The sequence below is a fragment of the Diospyros lotus genome, chromosome 2 (assembly GCF_014633365.1).
Source record: "Diospyros lotus cultivar Yz01 chromosome 2, ASM1463336v1, whole genome shotgun sequence".
NCBI classification, from domain to species: Eukaryota; Viridiplantae; Streptophyta; class Magnoliopsida; order Ericales; family Ebenaceae; genus Diospyros; species Diospyros lotus.
Genome location: NC_068339.1, coordinates 19,423,299 through 19,443,744, shown reverse-complemented (window position 1 = coordinate 19,443,744; position 20,446 = coordinate 19,423,299). Strand labels below are relative to the sequence as shown.

General features: G+C 38.9%; 1 protein-coding gene across 3 annotated transcripts in view; it reads left to right on the top strand.

Moving 5' to 3' along the window:
- LOC127794864 (uncharacterized) overlaps positions 1-20,446 on the top strand; it is a 36,983-nt gene that overhangs the window by 7,928 nt on the left and 8,609 nt on the right. For all 3 annotated transcript variants that reach the window (XM_052326129.1, XM_052326128.1, XM_052326127.1), the window contains one exon: positions 12,688-12,918. In XM_052326129.1, the coding sequence (XP_052182089.1) occupies positions 12,688-12,918 (231 nt within the window). The remainder of the gene's footprint in view (positions 1-12,687; positions 12,919-20,446) is intronic.

The following is a 20,446-nucleotide window of genomic DNA, read 5'->3' as shown; positions in this document are numbered from 1 at the left end:
GTGACATTAAACATTAATAAAAAAGGTGTCCTTAGTGCATGAGGCTCCTTATCTTGTGAGGTTTGTGGGTTGGTGGTTGTCTTTGAATGCAATCTTACCCATGCTTTGTAAAGAGGCTATTTCTATAACTTGAACCCATGGTCTTACAGTCATAAATAAGCAATCTTACTGTTGCTACAAATGCTTACCCTCTCAACATTAAACATAAATATATAAAGATATTTATAAAAAATCAATTGCAGGCTTTGAAAACTCATTTCAAGTTCAATCTATTTGTCAACTCCTATTGCTAGGATTTGAAAATTTCTGCCATCAAATTAAATTGCACAAAGTAACAAGACTGTTGGTTAAGGTGTTCGTAAAGTAATATAGCAATGGATGATTCAGACAACCTCTGCTGATTTCCATTAGAGGGTGAAAACCTATTCTTGAATTCATCTGGCATCTCAAATATGACGGATTTCAATTCTCTGGCATGTAAAAAAGTATTTAATAAACGCCACAAACCCAACATTTGGAAACCAAGTTCCATAGTTTATTTCTTTTTTTCTTTGAAAAGATAATTACGGACGTCTACCTAAGATTTGACATAACATTCACATTTCATTAAACTTATTGTCATTTTACAGAAACTGACATGGACTATAAAAAGACCTAACAGAGATATACCTAAGGTCTAAATCCTCTTTTTCCTTACCATGAATCCTTGCTAGTAGTTCTAAAATGATATTTGAGACCTGTATGCCTTTTCTACATAGTTATATTTTCTCCAAAAATTTATCCCAAGCCTCTAAGATCACCTTTTGGTTTATGATCTCTTTTTGATAAGAAATCATTACAAGACTTTCCCTCCTGGTGATAAAAGAGAGGAAAGGAAGAAGAAAGAATAGGGAAAGATAGTTTGGACTTAATTCATCATCCCTTAATTCAAAACAATTATGGCTATTTAACAGCCATGCATTACAGGAATCAGAAGTGGATATTTCCCCAACAAATACAACTAACAAAATTGGAAATGATGGGAAAAACAACTAGCTATTTTTATGTAGCCCTTAACCCACGACTCCTACTATAAAGGCCACTATTATTCAACAAAAACATAAGCAAAGACTTGGTCTTACATGGCCTATGCACGTCTTATGCAACACCTCTGTTTTCATGCACTACAACAGGGCATGTGCAACACCCCTGTTTTCATGAGACCCATGCAGCCCATCTTGCCACGCATTACACACTTATCATTCTCCCCTTCCAAAGCATCCTTGTCCGCAAGGATGAAGTTAGGGTAAGTCCGGGAGAACCTTCACAAGTTCTCCCAAGTGGCGTCTTTGATAGGAGCCCCTCCCATTTAACCAAAATCTCAGTTTTGGGCCAATATTTTCCTTTTTGAATGTCACGACGATCAAGCACCTTTCTGGTATCGACACGATAGTTGAGTCATCTGAAACAGGAGGGAGTGAAGGAAGAGCTAGTGGTCGTTCTCCTAGATGTTTTTGTAGGAGACTAACATGATCCACATCGTGAATTTGAGCTCCCGAAGGCAAGGCCAAACAGTAAGCCACTTGTTCGATTTTTTCTAGGGTCTCAAACGGCCCAAAGAATCGTGGAGACAATTTCATGGAGCTATGGAAGGCCAATGAAGTCTGGTGGTGGGGGTGGAGCTTCAAGTATACTAGGTCCCCCACCTGAAACTGGACCTCACAATGTCTGTGATCGGTTTGCGTCTTCATGTGCTCCTGAGCCAACTGCAGATTTCTTTTTAGAGTTCTAAGAATAGTCGTACGGTCACGAAGGAATTCATCTACTGCTTGGACTTGGGTGGTACCAGGAATATATGGAAGCAAAGTGGGAGGAGGAATACCATAAACGACTTCAAAGGGACTGGTTTTTGTGGCTGAATATAGGCTGGTGTTGTAGCTGTATTCAGCCTAGGGTAACCAATCTAGTCACTTCTTTGGTTGATCTCCAACAAAACAACACAAATATTGCTCTAAAATGCGATTAACAACTTCCGTTTGCCCGTCAGTCTGAGGATGATAACTTGAACTCATCTTAAGGGTGGTTCCCTAGAGTTTAAAAAGAGTGCTCCAGAATGTACTCACAAAAATTTTATCTCTATCACTGACTATAGAATTCGGTATTCCATGGAGCTTGACAATATTGGTCACAAAGGCTTTGGCCACTGTTGATGTCGTGAATGGGTGTCGTAAGGGAATGAAGTGGCTATACTTTGAAAGCCTGTCTACCACAACCATTATTATGGTATGACCTTGCGAAGAGGGCAGTTCATTTATCAAATCCATGGACAAATCAGTCCATATTTTGTTTGGAATTGGAAGAGGTTGTAAGAGGCTGGTGGGGCTTAGACAATTGGTTTTGAAGCATTGACATGTACTGTAATTCTGTAAAAAGTTCTTCACTGATTTTCTAATACCTAGCCATGTAAAATTTTGTTGAATGTGTGCAACTGTTTTGTTGTAGCTGAAGTGATGTGCCCGAAATACAAAAGAAATACTAGCACCCTTGTTTGATAAGAAAGTTCACCACAAACAAGAAAATACTAGTTTTGATTTGCCACACTCTAAGATAAAAGAAGGAAGAGTGATAAGAATCAAGTAAATTCGCCACTAAACAAATGAATTGTTTAGATAAGAATTAGGATAAAAATGTTCTCTGCACTTTTTCATAAAAATGTTCATATCAAAACATTACAAGATCACACATATAAATACTAGTCTTAATGACAAACCTAATAATTAAAGACAGACAACATCATTGCCTCTTTTGACAAAAGAGGGCTAATGATGATAAAAGACAAACCAAAAGCATAAAATAAAATATCATCATGCCACTTTTGACAAAGGGAATCATGATTGCCTCTTTTGACAAAATGGGGCTAATGATGATAAAAGATTAACCAAAAGTAAAAAAGAAAAACATCATCATGTCACTTTTGACAAATGGAGTCATGATGATAAAACATAATGATACATAAAGACAAAACACTCTCAAACATAAAAGGACAAATGAAGGGTGACATCATCCATAACATTAGTTATGAGACTTGGGCTTGTTGGAAAGACTTGGGCTTGGTAGATGGGCTGATTGCTTGGGCTTGATCATGGAATGCCTAGGTTGCATTCTAGTCCTGGGCTTCCAAGCAAACAAGCAATGTGATTAATTTGGGTTTTAACTCCTTCACTTTGAATTCTAACTCTTCCAAATGGGTTGGAGTTTTCCCAATAAATAACTCAAGTTCCTTTTGAAATTCTTTAACCTTTGAAAGAGTAATTGACCCAAGACTTACATGCTCTTGGACAACCCTTGCCTTTGCTTCTTTATCGTTCACATCATCATCACTTGATTGAATAGGATTTGCCCTCAAATCCAACTCTTCAGTGTCCTCCAAATAAGGTGTTAAATCCCTTACATTGAATGTAGTTGATACTTGATATTCACCCGGTAAGTCAATTTTGTATGCATTGTCATTCACCTTTTCTAATACTTTGAAAGGACCATCTGCTCGTGGCATAAGTTTAGACTTACGTTTGCTTGGAAATCGCTTTTTTCGAAGATGAATCCACACAAAATCACCTGGAGTAAATCGAACTTGCTTTCTTCCTCTATTTGTCGCTTTCTCATAGGTCGCATTTCGCTTCTCTATTTGTTATTTCACACTTTCTTGCAACTTCTTGATCAAGTCAGCCTTCATTTCTCCATCCAAACATGCTCGCTCATTAAGCAGAAGTGGTGCTAAATCAAGTGGTGTAATGGGATTAAATCCATAAACCACTTCGAATGGAGAATGCTTGGTTGCACTATGCACACTCCTGTTATATGCAAACTTAACAAAAACCAAGCACTCATCCCAATTTTTCAAATTTTTATTAACATCAGCTCTAAGTAAAGAAGAAAGTGTGCGGTTTACCACTTCGGTTTGTCCATCGGTTTGAGGATGACAAGCGGTACAAAAGAGCAACCTTGTGCCAAGCTTCTTCCACAATGTCTTCCAAAAGTAACTCAAGAATTTTATGTACCGATCAGACACTATACTCCTTGGTATTCCATGCAATCTTACAATGTCTCGAAAGAATAAGTCCGCTACATGAGAAACATCATCAGTTTTGTGATAAGGCAAAAAGTGAGACATCTTTGAGAACTTATCAACGACCACCATGATTGAATCACTTCCTCTTTGTGTTCTTGGCAGTCCAAGCACAAAATCCATACTCACATCAACCCAAGGTTGATCCGGAACAAGTAATGGCATGTATAACCCATGAGCAGTTTCCTTGCTTTTCGCCTTCTTACAAGCTACGCACCTTTCTAGCACTCGATGCACATCTCTAATCATTCCTGGCCAATATAAGTGTTATTTAATCAGCTCCAAAGTCTTCTTCTCACCGAAACGACCAGCTAAACCTCCCCTAGGTGCTTCCCTCCCCTTGATGACGTAAGGAAAGGCTAATAAGAACTCCACCCATTTGGCATGCCTACGGCTCAGCTTGTTTTGTCTTTTTAAGTGTTTCAAAGATTCATGGTCCGTGTGAATGACAAACTCTTTGGGTAGTAAGTAATGCTACCAAGTCTTCAAAGCTTTAATCAATGCATAGAACTCCTTGTCATATGTGGAATAATTCAAACTTCCTTAACTTTTCACTAAAATAGGCTATGGGACGCCTATCTTGCATAAGAATAGCCTTGATTCCAACTCCAAAAGCATCACACTCCACTTCAAAAGTTTTCGAAAAATCAGAGAGCTAAAATAGGAGCGAAGCGTAATTTCTCCTTGATCAACTCAAAACTTCTTTGGCCAGCCTTATTCCACCTAAATTCATCACATTTTTTGATGCATTTAGTCAATGGAGCAAGAATAGTGCTGAAATTCTTCAGAAAGCTCCCATAAAAGGATGCTAGCCCATGAAAACTCCTCACCTCTGAAATACTAATAGGTATGGGCCACTCCTTAATTGCTTTCACTTTTTCCTCATCAACTTCAACCCCATGTTGTGAAACCATGTAACTAAGAAAGATTACTTGGTCTTGATAGAATTGACACTTCTTTAAGTTGCCAAATAGGTTCTCCTGCCGTACCACCTCAAAGACTTCCCTAAGGTGCCCCAAATGCTCCTCAAGAGTTCTGCCATTAATCAAAATATCATCAAAATAAACCATAACAAATTTTCCAATGAACTTACGAAGTACATGATTCATCAATTTACATGAAGGTGCTTGGTGCATTAGACAAGCCAAATGGCATAACCAGCCATTTGTATAGCCCGTGCTTTGCTTTGAATGCAGTCTTCCATTCATCTCCCTCCTTCATTCGAATCTAATGGTAGCCACTCTTGAGATCTACCTTTGAAAATAATTTAGAGCCATGCAACTCATCAAGCATATCATCCAACCTAGGGATTGGGTAGCAATACTTCACCGTTATCTTGTTTATTGCCCGACTATCCACACATATTTTCATAGTCCCATCCTTCTTTGGCATTAACGAAGTTGGTACAGAACAAGGACTCATTGACTCCCTTACGTATCCCTTCTCTAACAACCCAGTTACTTGTCGATGCAACTCCTTGGCTTCATTCGGATTGTTTCTATAGGTTGGTCTATTTGGTAATGTAGCTCCTGGCATCAGATTGATTTGGTGTTTAATTCCTCTAATTGGTGGCAGCCCATTTGGTATCTCTTCTGGAAACACATCAACAAACTCTTCAAAAAGCTTCTCAATTTGTGGTGAGAAAGAAGTTTCCTTGTTTGGTGTTGCTTCCTTTACTATTAGCATTAGAACCAAGTTGTGAATAGACAATGCTCGTTCTATCTCCCCCTTACTTGCAAGCAAGCTTTCTTTTTTTTCCTTCTCCATCAAGAGTTGATCTCGTTGCACTTGTTGTGGACTAAGAGGTGCTAAGGTTTTGTTTTTCCCATCCTTGACAAAAGAGTAAGTGTTTTTGAAACCATCATGCACAACTCTCCTATCATACTGCCACGGTCTTCCCAAAAGCAAGTGACTCACATTCATTGGAATCACATCACATAATAACTCATCTTTGTATGTTTTCCCAATTGAAAACGGTACAATAACCTGCCTTGTAACCCTTACTTCTCCATTATCATTCAACCATCGCAGTTTGTATGGGTGGGGATGTTTTGTTGTTGCTAAATTCAATTTTTCCACCAAAGTAGTGGAAGCAACATTAGTGCAGCTCCCTTCATCTATAATCATTCCACACACCTTTCCATTGATCGTACACCTGGTATGGAAGATGTTCTCACGTTGCTCATCATCTATCTTTGCTTGTAAGTTCCCCCTCATCAGCTTATAACTATCTTCATCCACACACTCATCTTTTTCTCCCATTGTTGCCTCATCTTCACTTTCTACCTCCCCTTGTGATCCTCGAAGAACCATCGCTCGACATTCGGAAGCAATATGTCCATGGCTAAGTCATTTAAAACACTTGATGTCTTGGCTCCTCTTTGGAGGATTAAGATCACCCATTTTCTCCTTCTCTTTGCTCACACTTGCTGGTTGTTTGCTAGAGTCCCCTCTTTCCACTCGTTTTGCATTCCAATTTGAAACTGCTCCTGGTGGTGTAAAGGATGAGTTGGTCATTTTATTACCAACTTGTTGAGACACCCCTTGCGTGGTTGGATTGCATTTCAGCTATCTCTCCACCTTAATAGCAAGTTTAATTATATCTTCCAAGAACACAAAAGGTTGTAACTCCACTGTGTTGGCAATTTCTCTATTTAATCCCCCTAAGAACCTAGCAATGGTCTACTCTTGAGGTTTTTGTAAATCACATCTCATCATTAACACCTCAAATTCTTTAACATAATCCTCAACACATGCCACCTTGCTTGAGACTTTGCAATCTAATATACAATTCCTGCCTACAGTATTCGGGAACAAAATGTTTTTTCATTACACGTTTCATAACTCTCCAACTCCTAATATCTGCTTCTCCATCTCTCATACGTTGTGCTTTTAAGTTCTCCCAGCATAATCTGTAAATTCAAGAGCTGCAAGTTTGCATTTTCTTACCTCGGAATACTCTCGGTATTCGAATACTTTCTCCATTCGCTACACCCACTCTAAGTACTCTTCCGGTGAGCTAGTTCCCTTAAATGGTAGAATCTTCATCTTGATGTTGTTTCCTGGATCTCTTTGCTGCTCCTCTGCCATGGTTGTTCAATCGCGCTGTCTTCATCTCCAGTTTCATCTCCTTCGCCCTCATCTTCATGGATGGCCTTTCTTGGTGCTTGAGGAACGCATTGTTGTTGTGGAGGTTGTTGAACTCCCATCCTCTCAAATGCTTGAGTCAAACGAGTAAGTTGCTCCATCATCTCCTCTTGCCTTCGTTGGAGACCCAAGATTTGAGCTTGTTCCAATAAAAACCCTTTTGGTGCATATTCTCCAGCCATGATCAGAATCTAGGCTCTAATACCAATATGATGTGCCCGAAATACAAAAGATATACTAGCACCCTTGTTTGATAAGAAAGTTCGCCACAAACAAGAAAATGCTAGTTCTGATTCGCCACACTCTAAGATAGAAGAAGGAAGAGTGATAAGAATCAAGTAAATTCGCCACTAAACAAATGAATTGCTTAGATAAGAATTAAGATAAAAATGTTTTCTGCACTTTTTTCATAAAAATGTTCATGCCAAAACATTACAAGATCACACATATAAATACTAGTCTTAAAAACAAACCTAATAATTAAAGACAGACAACATCATTGCCTCTTTTGACAAAAGAGGGTTAATGATGATAAAAGACAAACCAAAACTATAAAGTAAAACATCATCATGCCACTTTTGACAAAGGGAATCATGATTGCCTCTTTTGACAAAATGGGGCTAATGATGATAAAAGACAAACTAAAAGTATGAAGAAAAATATCATCATGCCACTTTTGACAAATAGAGTCATGATGATAAAACACAATGATACATAAAGACAAAACACTCTTAAACATAAATGACAAATGAAGGGTGACATCATCCATGACATTAGTTATTAGACTTGGGCTTGGTGGAAAGACTTGGGCGAGGTAGATAGGCTGATTGCTTGGGCTTGATCATGGAGTGCCTAGGTTGCATTCTAGTCCCGGGCTTCCAAGCAAACAAGCAATGTGATTAATTTGGGCTTTAACTCCTTCACTTTGAATTCTAACTCTTCCAAATGGGCTGGAGTTTTCCCAATAAATAATTCAAGTTCCTTTTGAAATTATTTAACCCTTGAATGAGTAATTGATCCAAGACTTACATGTTCTTGGACAACCCTTACCTTTGCTTCTTTACCGTTCACATCATGAAGTGACCCCCAGTTGGCGAAGAGTGATTATCAGCTAAAATAGTTGGAAGCAGAGTGTAATTGGTACTCAAGTAGATTTTATTTTTAAAAAAACCACACACCATCATGCCTGATATAAAGGGGTTATGCCCTGGTGGAATTCTTCTAAGTCAAAGTTGAGTAAAAAGAGTCCTGTTCTACCTACAATTGAAGTTCTTTCCTCCAATCCGCCTTAGGAGATGATATAGCGAGGAGATTAATCTCAACTTCTCTAGATAAAGCACCAGCCCCACTATTCTCTTGTCCACATCTGAATTCAATTTTATAATCATGCTCGAGTAGTTTAAGGAGCCAACGAGCCTGAGCCGGGGTGGTAATGCGTTGCTTCAGAAGGAATTTCAAACTCTTTTGATCAGTTTCCACAATGAAAGATTGCCCCAACAAATACGAACGCCATTTTTGGATAGCCTTCACTATTGCTAGCATCTCCTTCTCATAGGTTGATAGGGTCAAGGCAGTCCCTTTGTAACATCCCGTTCGAGCGATAGGAAGGACCGGAACAACTTATCCTGATGGGCCTACACGAACTTCCCAGGGGGGTCACCCATCCCTGGATTATCTCAGGTCAAGCACGCTTAACTTGGGAGTTCTTTGCCAACATTCAGCCCAAAAGGTATTCAGCTGGTGTTGTTTCCTTCCTTACCTATTCTCGATATATACTATTCTCTTCTGGGCTCCCGGGGTATTACACCCTTTCAGGGCTTCGCTGAAAAACACAATAGGTTGCCCTTGCTATGATAAAATAGCACCAATGCCTACACCACATGCGTCACATTCTACCATGAATTGTTGAGAGAAATCAGGTAATTTAAGAATAGGTGGAGAGGATAAAACTTCCTTTAATTTATTGAAAGCTATTTTGGCCGAGTCTAGGTGAAACCCTCCTTGGTTAAGAGTTATCAGGTAATTTAAGAACAAATGGAGAGGATAAAGCTTCCTTTAATTTATTGAAAGCCGTTTTGGCCTCAGGAGTCTAGGTGAAACTCTCCTTGGTTAAGAGACGGTGCAGAGGAGCTGCAATACTTCCAAATCCATTGATGAACTTACGATAGTACCCGACTAAACCTAGAAATCCATGGACTCCTTTTATGGTAGTTGGAACAGGCCACTCTATGGCAACTTGAATTTTGGTAGGATCCACGACCACTCCCTTTTTTGAAATAACATGACCCAAGTAATCCACTTGTGCAACCCCAAAACGACTTTTAGATTCCTTGGCGAATAATTGATGTTCACTTAGAATGCGTAACACCATTTGAAGATGGATTAAATGTTCTTGCCATGGTTTACTGTATACCAAAATATCATAAAAAAAATACAAGGATCTAAAGATGTCGTTCATCAAGCTTTGGAAGGTGGCTAGCGCATTGGTGAGCCTGAATGATGCCACGAACTTGTAATGTCTCTCATGTGTTCGAAATGCGGTCTTGGGAATGTCACTTTCATGGACTCTAATATGGTGATACCTCGAACGCAAGTCCAACTTCGAAAAATATCTGGAGCCATGAAGTTTGTTAAGCAATTAATTAATAATCGGAATTGGATATTTATCTTTTACCGTAATTTCATTTAGGGCCTTGTAGTCCACACAAAAACGGCAACTGCCATCTTATTTCTTTACCAATAAAACTGGGGATGAAAAGGGGCTGCGACTGGGGAGGATTAATCCCGAATGCAAGAGCTCTTGAACCATCCTCTCAATTTCAGGTTTTTGGTAATATGGATATTGATAGGGCCTGACATTAACCGGCCTAGTGTTGGGTTGCAAAGGAATCTGGTGGTCTTGTATGCGGACCGGTGGAAGCTGAGTGGGTGACTCAAATACTTGTTTGAATCTGTGAAGGAGATGAGAAAGATCAATAGAATAAATGTCTCTATTTTTGGTCTCACCTGGGAACATTAGCTGAAGAAATATACTGGAGCCTTGGATGCAATGACTTTCTTTGTCGTGTAAAGCTTCAAACCCCATTTATTTGATCCCTTGAAGAGTATAGGTCCTGTCTTCATCCTTGAAGGTCATAGTGAGCTCCTGAAAATCAGTCTCCACTGGCCCAAGAATGGCCAGCCATTGAACACCCAAGATGAGTGGGCAAGCAGCCTTAGGTAGTACATAAAAATTCGCTTTCAACTGATACCCCTGGATTTCCAAAGGCAAGCTCAAACATCTACCAATGCAGTCAATTTTATCTCTATTTGCCACCATCACTTGGAAAGTATGGTCATTGGCTACTGTTAACCCACACTTTTTAACCAGTGAGTGATCCACAAAATTATGTGTGCTTCCACTATCTACCAAAACAGTGACCTCCCTACCTTTCATCCATCCTTGTAGTCTTATAGTTTGAGGGTGCAAGGTGCCGGCAATGGCATGAAAAGAGATTTCTGGTAGTGCTTCACTTACTTGCTGTCTGGTCAGTCCTTCGGGTGACTCACCTTCGATGTTGTCTACATCCTCTATCATGAAAAGTTGCGGCCTCTGACATCGGTGGCCGGAAAGAAACTTTTCATCGCAATAATAGCATAACCCTTTCTCCCTTCGTTCTCAGGCTTCCTGACTAGTGTTTCATTTGAAGTTTGTAGGGTTGGTATTGTTTCCGATCAGCGATTTGGACACAGGTGGCGGTCCCAAAATACTAGCAGGGTTGTTGGTTGAAGGTTTTGGGGTAGTACCGAATATGGAGGTTCTAGCGAAGCTGACCCCTTTCTTTTGCAGGTTATTACATTCCTCAACTAATTGGGCCACTCCAATCGCATCCACTAGAGAACGAGGCTGCTTAATGTTTACATCCAACTTGATTTCATCCTTCAAACCAGTTACAAAACAACCAATCAAAAACTTTTCTGGTAAGTTATCCACTCAATGAGAAAGCTTCTTGAATTCTGCCTGGTACATAGAGACCGTAGAAAGCTGCTTGAGTATCGTAAGTGCTTTCGAAGGGTCTTCGTAGTCAGTTGGTCCAAAACGAAGTGGTAGTGCTTTCGAAGGATCTTGGTGAGCCACCTATGCCATTGAAGCGCTATTCCCTCAAGATGGAAGGAGGCGAGTTGGACATGTTGCTCGGCAGCCACTTCTTTGAAATTGAAATACTGCTCTGCCTTGTAAATCCACCCTGTGGATGTTCTCCATTAAACTTAGGGAAATTCAATTTGAGGTGGTGATTGTTAGAGTCTGTGGAAGGCTGTGAGTAACTAGCTAATGGAGGTTTCACATGATGTGAGGATTCAGTGGGGGCAAATGGATTTGTTTCGGTTTGGCTGGGTGAATGTGTTTGGGAGTTTCGAAGGGATTGGAGCTCAGTTAACACAGTCTGCAATGTCGCATGTACTTCAACAATATTGGATTCATGATGACCTAATATCTCATGCACTTCATTACGGAACTCGGCGTTTGACTGGTTGCAGGTAGTCATGGCGGTAACCAGGCCTGTGGTAACCTGGCTCTGATACCACTGATAAAAGAATTTGCTGAACTGGAGGAAAGGAAGAAGAAAGAATAGGGAAAGAGAGTTTGGACTTAATCCATCATTCATTAATTCAAAACAATTCTGGCTATTTAACAGCCATGCATTACAGGAATCAGAAGTGGATATTTCCAAACAACAAACACAACTAACAGGATTGGAAATAATGGGAAAAACAACTAGGTATTTTTATGCAGCCCTTAACCCACGACTCCTACTGTAAAGGCCACTATTATTCAACAAAAACATGAGCAAAGACTTGGTCTTACATGGCTTACGCACATCTCATGCAACACCTATGTTTTATGCACTACAACAGGGCATGTGCAACACCCCCTGTTTTCATGAGACCCATGCAGCCCATCTTGCCACGCATTACACACTTATCACCTAGTTGACTTTTTGGTACCTAAAAACTCATGATTTTTTTTTTTGGAATCGTAACTTTACCAACATTTTTGCTCTACTCTTAGGAAGTGCGTTGACTATTTTTGTGATTTTTTCCTGCATGAGTATCTTGTCATTAGGTAGATCTTTATTAGGTTAAAGATGGTCCAACTAAGTATGTTTTTTTGTAAAGTAACAATAAGTTTAAGGAAAATGAATCTCATGCTGAATTTTAGGTAGGTCTGCAATTGTCCTTTTTTTTTTTGAGCATTTGTGTTGGATTGCTTAGCTTCCAGTTCACATAGCATGGCTGTTGGACTACATCTCTGTGATTGGGGCCAAATTCCAATAGCCATGAGCACATGGTATGCTGACTACCAGTTGACATGTGACCTCCTGTTTACCACTTTTATAGGTGTGTTGTTTTGTTTATGTCTGTTTCTTTTGTTTAATTACTCTTCATGCTTGTAGTTGGAAGCCTTTTGCTTCTCAATTGTCAAAAAAATAAAGGATGCCTATGGTTGGCCTGGGGATATAACGACACAAAAGACTGTTGGTGCCTGGATTGGGGAACTTCCGGCATTCTTGAGAAGGCTTGGTGACGGTGATTCTTCTTATGGAGATATGCTGGCCTGTTCCGAGCCATTAAAGGAAAATGCTGAAGAATTGAAAACTTCCATGCAGGATATTGCTAGTTATCAGGTAGGTTTCTGACATAGTTCATCATTGCTAAATGTCTTTGTATCCTTTTTCCTTTTGAATGGCCAACTAACTCTTATGTGTTTATGATACAAAAAGGAAGAATAATGAGAGCAAATTTATGTACATAAGCTACTCTCTTTTTGTGTTTGATGGTGTCAGTCTGCATCCTGTTTTGTTTCAACAATGCAAAGAAATACCTTTTAATATTTCATAGTTTTTGTGCCATGCATTCCAAGCTGCAATTTAGTACGTGCACCCCCTGGGCACATGCTAAAATGCAAGGATGAATATAATCTATGAGTCGTGAGTCATTTGTGCATTTAGTTTGGGACCATTATTCTTCTGTCTAGCTGGTAATGGATTGAAAAATCAGATCTGTTGTCTCTAGTAGTCAACATAAATTACCAGTGGTAAGCCCACTTGAGATGCTTACTAAAATTGGCCCAAGGACAGTTCTGTACCTGTCAGTCAGTGTTAGACAAACTTAATGAAGTTTGTGACATTTTGGCAGAAAAGAAGTCCATGCTAATAGGAATTTCCACTAAACCTGTATGATTAGTTTGTTTCTTGTGGGTTTAATGTCAAGTGTAGGTTTGAGTATTACTGTTTGTAAATGAAAACTTACTGAAAACCTATTTATCAAAACATCATCATCAACTTAGTAGACACCCACACACGTGTGCACACCTACATGGATACACAACAACACACCAAGCCTTAGTTTCGCTTGATGAGGTTGATTACATGGATTCTAACTCACTGAGCATCTTTATCCTTGATTATATTTTTTGTAAGACGATTATATGCAATGCATTCTTAAGATTTTCCATCAATTTTTCTTTGATTTTCCTCTAACCTTTTGTTACAAACTTCTTCAATTCCATTCATTTTATTTCCAAGTCAGTCTGTTGTTCTTTGTCTATGTTGAAATCATGTTAATTGCATTTCTGCCTCTTATCTACCGTCTGCATTGCAACAAAAGTTTAGAAGATTATTACATGGATTATGCTCCGACCTTTCCAATGCTCTTAAAAGGAGATCCACCCAAATAACTTTTTGTATAGAGCACATAAGCAGTACTCCTTATGGAAGTTAAAGTTCTTTCTAGTTGGAAATGGAGTCATGTAGGAGCAAAGACTGATTGAACTTGAGGCACTAGACTATAGCATAATTGAACCAAGCAAAATCTCTGGACTTATTAGAGCTGTTTTGCAAGAGCATATGATGCTGTGGTGATTCCGTGACACTTTCAAGGGGGTGATCTTGTTCTCAAGGCATTGCCTCATTGAAATTCACTCTGAATTGATGCTGAAATTGAATGAAGGACACTAGTAAATGCAAAAAGGCTAAAGCTTTTACTTATTTGATTTCTAGTGTTGTTCTTTTGCTTGAATTACACATGGGACTGCTGAGTTCTGCCTAAATTACATACAACACCCCCTTGATTTTCATAAATTGCATTGACTTACCTATCTGAGTTTGTTGGTTGATAGATTTAAGGACAATTGTAGAAAGGTCATCTCACACTTATATTTTTAAAAAAGTGTTTTTGTCATAAATTTCATATTTATACATTAATAGGTAAAGAAAAAAAAAACTACTGAAATTTCAGGTAAATGAATCAACAGATCTAAACCTAATGACATGTAAACTTGGGTTAACCCACATCTGAATCAACAACCAAATTGAGTCAACCCACAATTGAGTTGACCAGTCAAACCTAAATAAAATGAGGCAATCTCCATTGTGCGTGCAAAGGAAGGACGAAGAGGAGTAATGCTTGATGGTCTTCCTACAGATGGTTCTGCCCTTGTAACCTTGAAAGTTTCTGTCAAAAGGGTGAAAAATAATCCTTCAATCTTATTCAAATCAATGAGATACATGTTGTTAAATAATAGATCTTCCTGTTCAGTTAGGAAGTTCCAAGGAAGTTTCTAAATCTAAGTTTGGAAACTATACAATTTAGTATACAAATCAAAAGATGGAAAGATACAACAATATCCATAAAATACATTCCCAATCTAGAGAAAGGAATCAATCAATAGAATAGGAAACTGGATCAATCAATAGAATATGAAACTTGGGATTGATGTTGACAATCAATCCCAATCTTGCACGGATTGTTGACACTCCCCCTTAAGATTGGGAGTGGATATCTTCCATTCCAATTTTACATACAAACCTTTGGAACATTGTTGAAGGTAATCCCTTAGTATATCCGCCAGTTGATTATTTGAGGAGACATATGGAGTACAAATCAACCCATTATCTAATTTTTCCTTAATGAAATGTCTATCCACTTCAACATGCTTGGTTCTGTCATGTTGAACTGGATTGTGAGCAATACTTAATGCTAACATATTATCACAATAAAGCCTCTTAGGACCTTGCCATTGAACCTTTAGATCATCCAACAAGATTTTTAACCACAATAATTCACTCTCTCCTAAGGCCATAGACTGGAATTTAGCTTTTGAACTTTACCTAGCCACCACATTTTGTTTTTTGCTCCTCAATGTGACAAGATTACTTCCTAGAAAAGGGCAATAACCTGAGGTAGACCTCCTATCCACAACAAAACCTGTATAATTAGCATCTTTGTAGGCTTTAAGGGTCATAATTCATTCTCTCTCAAACAAAAGTCCCTTCTTAGGTGTCCCCTTTAAGTAATGAAGTATCCGATAGACTGCCTTTAAGTGAGTTTCTCTAGGTTTGTGCATGAACTGACTGACTACTCCCATTGCATAAGCTATGTCTAGCCGAGTATGAGTTAGGTAGATAATCTTCCCAATCAACCTTTGATAGGATCCCTTGTTAATTGCATCATCTACTAGAACTTCTCCCAACTTATGCTTTGGGTCAATGGGGGTGTCTACTGCCTTACACCCTAGCATTCTTGTCTCACTTAGAAGGTCAATGATATATTTTTGTTGGGAAATAAAAATACTTTCTGTTGAGAGTGTCACTTCTATGCCCAAGAAATACTTCAAATGCCCAAATCTTTTATTTCAAACTCACTGATTAACCATTCCTTTAGTCCATGCATGCTCTCCTCGTCAGTGCCTGTAACTACAATATCATCAACATAGACAATAAGTATGGTTACTCCCCTTGTGGCTGAATGTTTAACAAAGAGAGAGTGATCTCCTTGGCTTTGCCAATATCCTTGTCCAAACATTACCCTTGTAAACTTGTCAAACCATGCCCGCGAGGACTGTTTTAAGCCATATAGGGCTTTATTAAGCTTACACACCACTTTTTCCTGATTTTGGAAGTCATAATTGGGTGGTAGATCCATGTAAACCTCTTCTTCAAGATCCCAATGCAAAAATACATTCTTAACATCATATTGATACAATTGCCAACCTAGGTTAGCAACTAAGGATAGAAGGACACGGACTGTGTTCAACTTAGCAACAGGGACAAAAGTGTCCAAATAATCGACCCCATATACTTGAGTATACCCTTTAACTACTAACCGAGCCTTGTAACGATCCATCAGATTTATATTTGATTGTATGCACCCAACGGAAGCCTACTGGCTGTTTTCCTTTAGGCAATGAAACAAGGTCCCATGTCCGATTCTTCTCTAGGGCTGCCATCTCAGCTTCCATAGCATCTCTCCAATGCAAGTTTCTACTCTACAGTGCCACTTGTGACCCTATCAACCTCATTTCAAAAACTTTCTCAATTAACGCCCTAAGCACCTGTTGGAAGGTCCTCGACCACCCTACCTCAAGACCTAAGTGGCCTAGAGCAAAAAAACATGGCCATACATGATCATAGTTACAAATGTAAATCAAAACACAGTATGTTTCCAATACCGATATCTCATGCAATATGAAAAAACCATGAAGTAAGAGTGTGGGTTAGGGAAACTCACCTTGGGGTCTTTTTGGAGAAGATCTTGCTTGCTCCTCCTACCTTCCCAACTTCTCATTGATCACCTTGACGGAAGCTTCTTCTTCCCTTCACTAGTTTTCCCCTTTTTCCTTCTTTTTCTATTTTCCCTCCTCTCTTACACTTGTTTCAACTCCCTCAAGTGGGAGACCATTTCCTAATTTATAGATCTACTAATTTTCCTAAAAAAGAAGCCAATTAATATGAGAGATTTGTGTTTTGCTTCTATTTTTAATTTACATTTCTTGTGAAATACACCTACATACACATGTGAGATTGGAAGAAAAGAAAGGAGGTTAATGGGATCCATGGGGGATGGTTCCAAGCCATCCCCAAGGATGTAAGGGGGGCTGCCTTGTGCAGGCAAGCAACAGGAGCTGCTCACTGTCGCTACACCAAGCTGGGGCCTATGAAAGGGACCTCACATCCTCAAGGATGGTTGCCCACTTTTATGGATATATATATATGTTATTATATATAGGGTTAATAGCCTGGTTTAGCCTAAACATAGGGTCAATTTGTAATTGTATTCTATTTGTAGCTTTGCTTTAATTTGGTCATCGAACTTTAAGATATAACTTCAATTTTATACTTAATCGAGCAGGCGTGTGTCCCAACATACATGGTGGTCAAGGTGGCTTGCTTGATGTGTCCAATAATGGACACATCAACAATATGATGTCGTTTTGCCGTGTTAATGCTACAATGCACAAGGCCAAACGATGCAGTTTTGCCTTGTGCAATTTGAAACCCCAAGTATGTGTTACTTGGGGTTTGAAAAGAGGAGCAGGAACCTGATGGCGATGGCGATGCACACGAGGGAGATGGAAGATGACGCACGGCAACAAAAGGGACCCACACTGACGTTGACGGCATCGATAGTCGGAGATGAAAACGCATGCGAGGGACATGGGAGGCGACGCAAGGCACGGAAGCGACGACGACGACCACAGAAGCAACCCACACCGACGCTAACGAAATTGACGCATGACGACAGTAGCCAACTCAAAGGAACAGACAACGACAACGAAGGTGAAAGCGAAGCACAACAACAACCACATAAACGATGCACAACAATTGAGAAGGAACCGACCCACGCCAACGGTGACAGAACCGGCCCATGTTGACGTAATCCACGCATGACGACGGTAGCTAACTCAACTGAACAAACGCACGGCAACGGAGGAGAAAGCGGCCCACACCGACGGTGACGACGATGGCTACAAAGAGGGTAATATCGGCTGGACAATGCACCCTATCAATTTACTCAATCCATGAGTAATGTTTTTTTACATACTTTATAACAAATATTGACAATGTTGAAACCCTTTAGCCACAATCATTTTATTGATTCAAAATTTACTCTCAATTAAGATGACTTCCAATTCGAAAATGGGTGAAGTTTCAATCAACTCTTGTACTTTGCATCAAAGAATCATATGTGAGCATTGTGCATCTGTTTGGTGCTACACATCATGGAGTAAGGCTAATTCTGGAAGGAAATTCTTGAGGTGTCGATTCTAGAAGGTAATTTGTTCTCTTATAAATGAAAAAGCTATTAATGTGAATGTAATGGATTGTCGGATGGTTTAGTCGACATGATGATGATTGTAGATGGTTTGTTTCAATTGATGATGAACACACAGCTCGTGAGAAAGTATTATGTGGAGCTTTGTTGGATAAGTTGAATGGAATGAAACGTAACATGGCAGAAATGGTTGAAAAGGAGATAATACTACAAGAACAAGTGAGGGTTATTGAAGAAAAAGCCTCAAGGAGAAAAGAAAAGCTACTAAAGCTTGAGAAAGACCCTGTGTATCATGGGAGAAAATTTTCAATTGAAAATGAAGCTCCACGGGTATAGGACAAAATAAATTAAGTTTGTTAGGGGTCTGATAGTGTTAGGGTTGGGCTGTTTTGTGTTAATTTTATGGGTGATGAAAAATGAAGGAAGTACGTCCAGGTATTTGGCTTTAGTGTAATCAATATATGAAAAGTTGTAAGGCATGAAGTATGGGTTGGGTTGCTTATTTGTTAATGTATTTCCATGTAAGTGAAACAAGTATGTTTGTTGTTTGTTAATTATGTATTTGCATGTAATTGTTATCTTATTTATTAGTAAACTGATATGTTAATTAATTATCTAGATGCTTGTGTCTTAATTAGTGCTAAAACATAAACACAAGTTCTGGCTTTTTGGACAACATGAGTCCATAGATGTGCCAATTGAGAGACATCCTTAAAAAGATTGTTTCATAACAAGAGTACTAACATTTGAAAAAACACCAACAAATACAAAACATTAGAAAAAAATTTGGCTTCCTAACAAAAGCATTTATATCCTAAAAACAACACTCTGTTTCAAATATGGATGTTTCATAACAAAAGCATTCATATTTTGAAAACATCAGCCTGTTTAAAAACAACAAATATGCACGTTTCATGAGAAAAACATACATATCCTAAAAACAAGCTGATGACAATTTCTTGCTCACGAATAAAGATGAAAATTTTCCCATCATGGAATTAGGGGACCGAGTATCACAAGCTGGTGACGATTTCTTGAGCAAAGGGGTGCACCACTTCTGTTAGGTTTTTATAAGCATAGTTCCTAAAAGTGACAACGTGGATAACAACATTACTGAAACCTTTAATGATTATATCTGTAAGGCAAAAACAATGCCTATTATTTGGATGCTATAAGAGATTAGGACATCACTTACGGAGAGGATGCACAACAAAATGAACATGATGCTAAAATGTTAAGAATCAAGATCCTACCTAATCACTTCCTAAAGTCAAACAATTAGCCGTTAGTGTAGCCGAATTGTAGGCGCTTACTCTGCTCAAAATTCTATATATATGCTCTGTAAATCTTGTATTGTAAATCAAGGAAAAGTCTATATACCAGTGAAAATTTTACATAAAATGTGATGATGTGTTGTGTCCTAGAATTAGAAATAAGATTGAAAAGCTTAAGTTAGATTTAAGATTGTGCACTCCTAAACTAGCCCTAAACAATAAGTTCCAAGTTAGGGTTGGGGAAAATCAGTTTATTGTGGATTTAAATGTATGTACCTATTCATGTACAGTATGGAGTGTTAGTGGTATGCCTTGTTATCATGCTATTTCTTGCATTCATTACATGAAGCAAGATGATGTTGATTTTGTGGATGACTATTATATGGAAAATGCTTACTACTTGGCTTATAAATAAGCATTGAAGCCTTTAAATGGCAGAAGGATGTGGTCTATTGTAGAGGGAGAAAAAGTGAAAAGAAGGGCCATATTAGGTCGGCCTGCAATATCGATGGGCCTAGCCCAATTGGACCCAGGCCCATCTATTTCAGAAGTGGGCTCGGTCCATTTTGACACCATACAGCTAACCACCGATCCGTTGGGCCAACTTACTGCTTCTACAGTACATGCATCTTTGAACTTTATTTCTATACAAACAATGAACCAGAAGGCTAGTACGGCCAAACCCATTTAAGTTGTCGCAGTTTTTGTTAAGATGTACTATGTGTGTGGGTCCGCTATATTAATTATTAATGTTAAGTTGTATTATGATTGGATAGAAATGATATATGTTGTGCTTCCCACAACTAATTAAGGTTTAGGGTTTTAA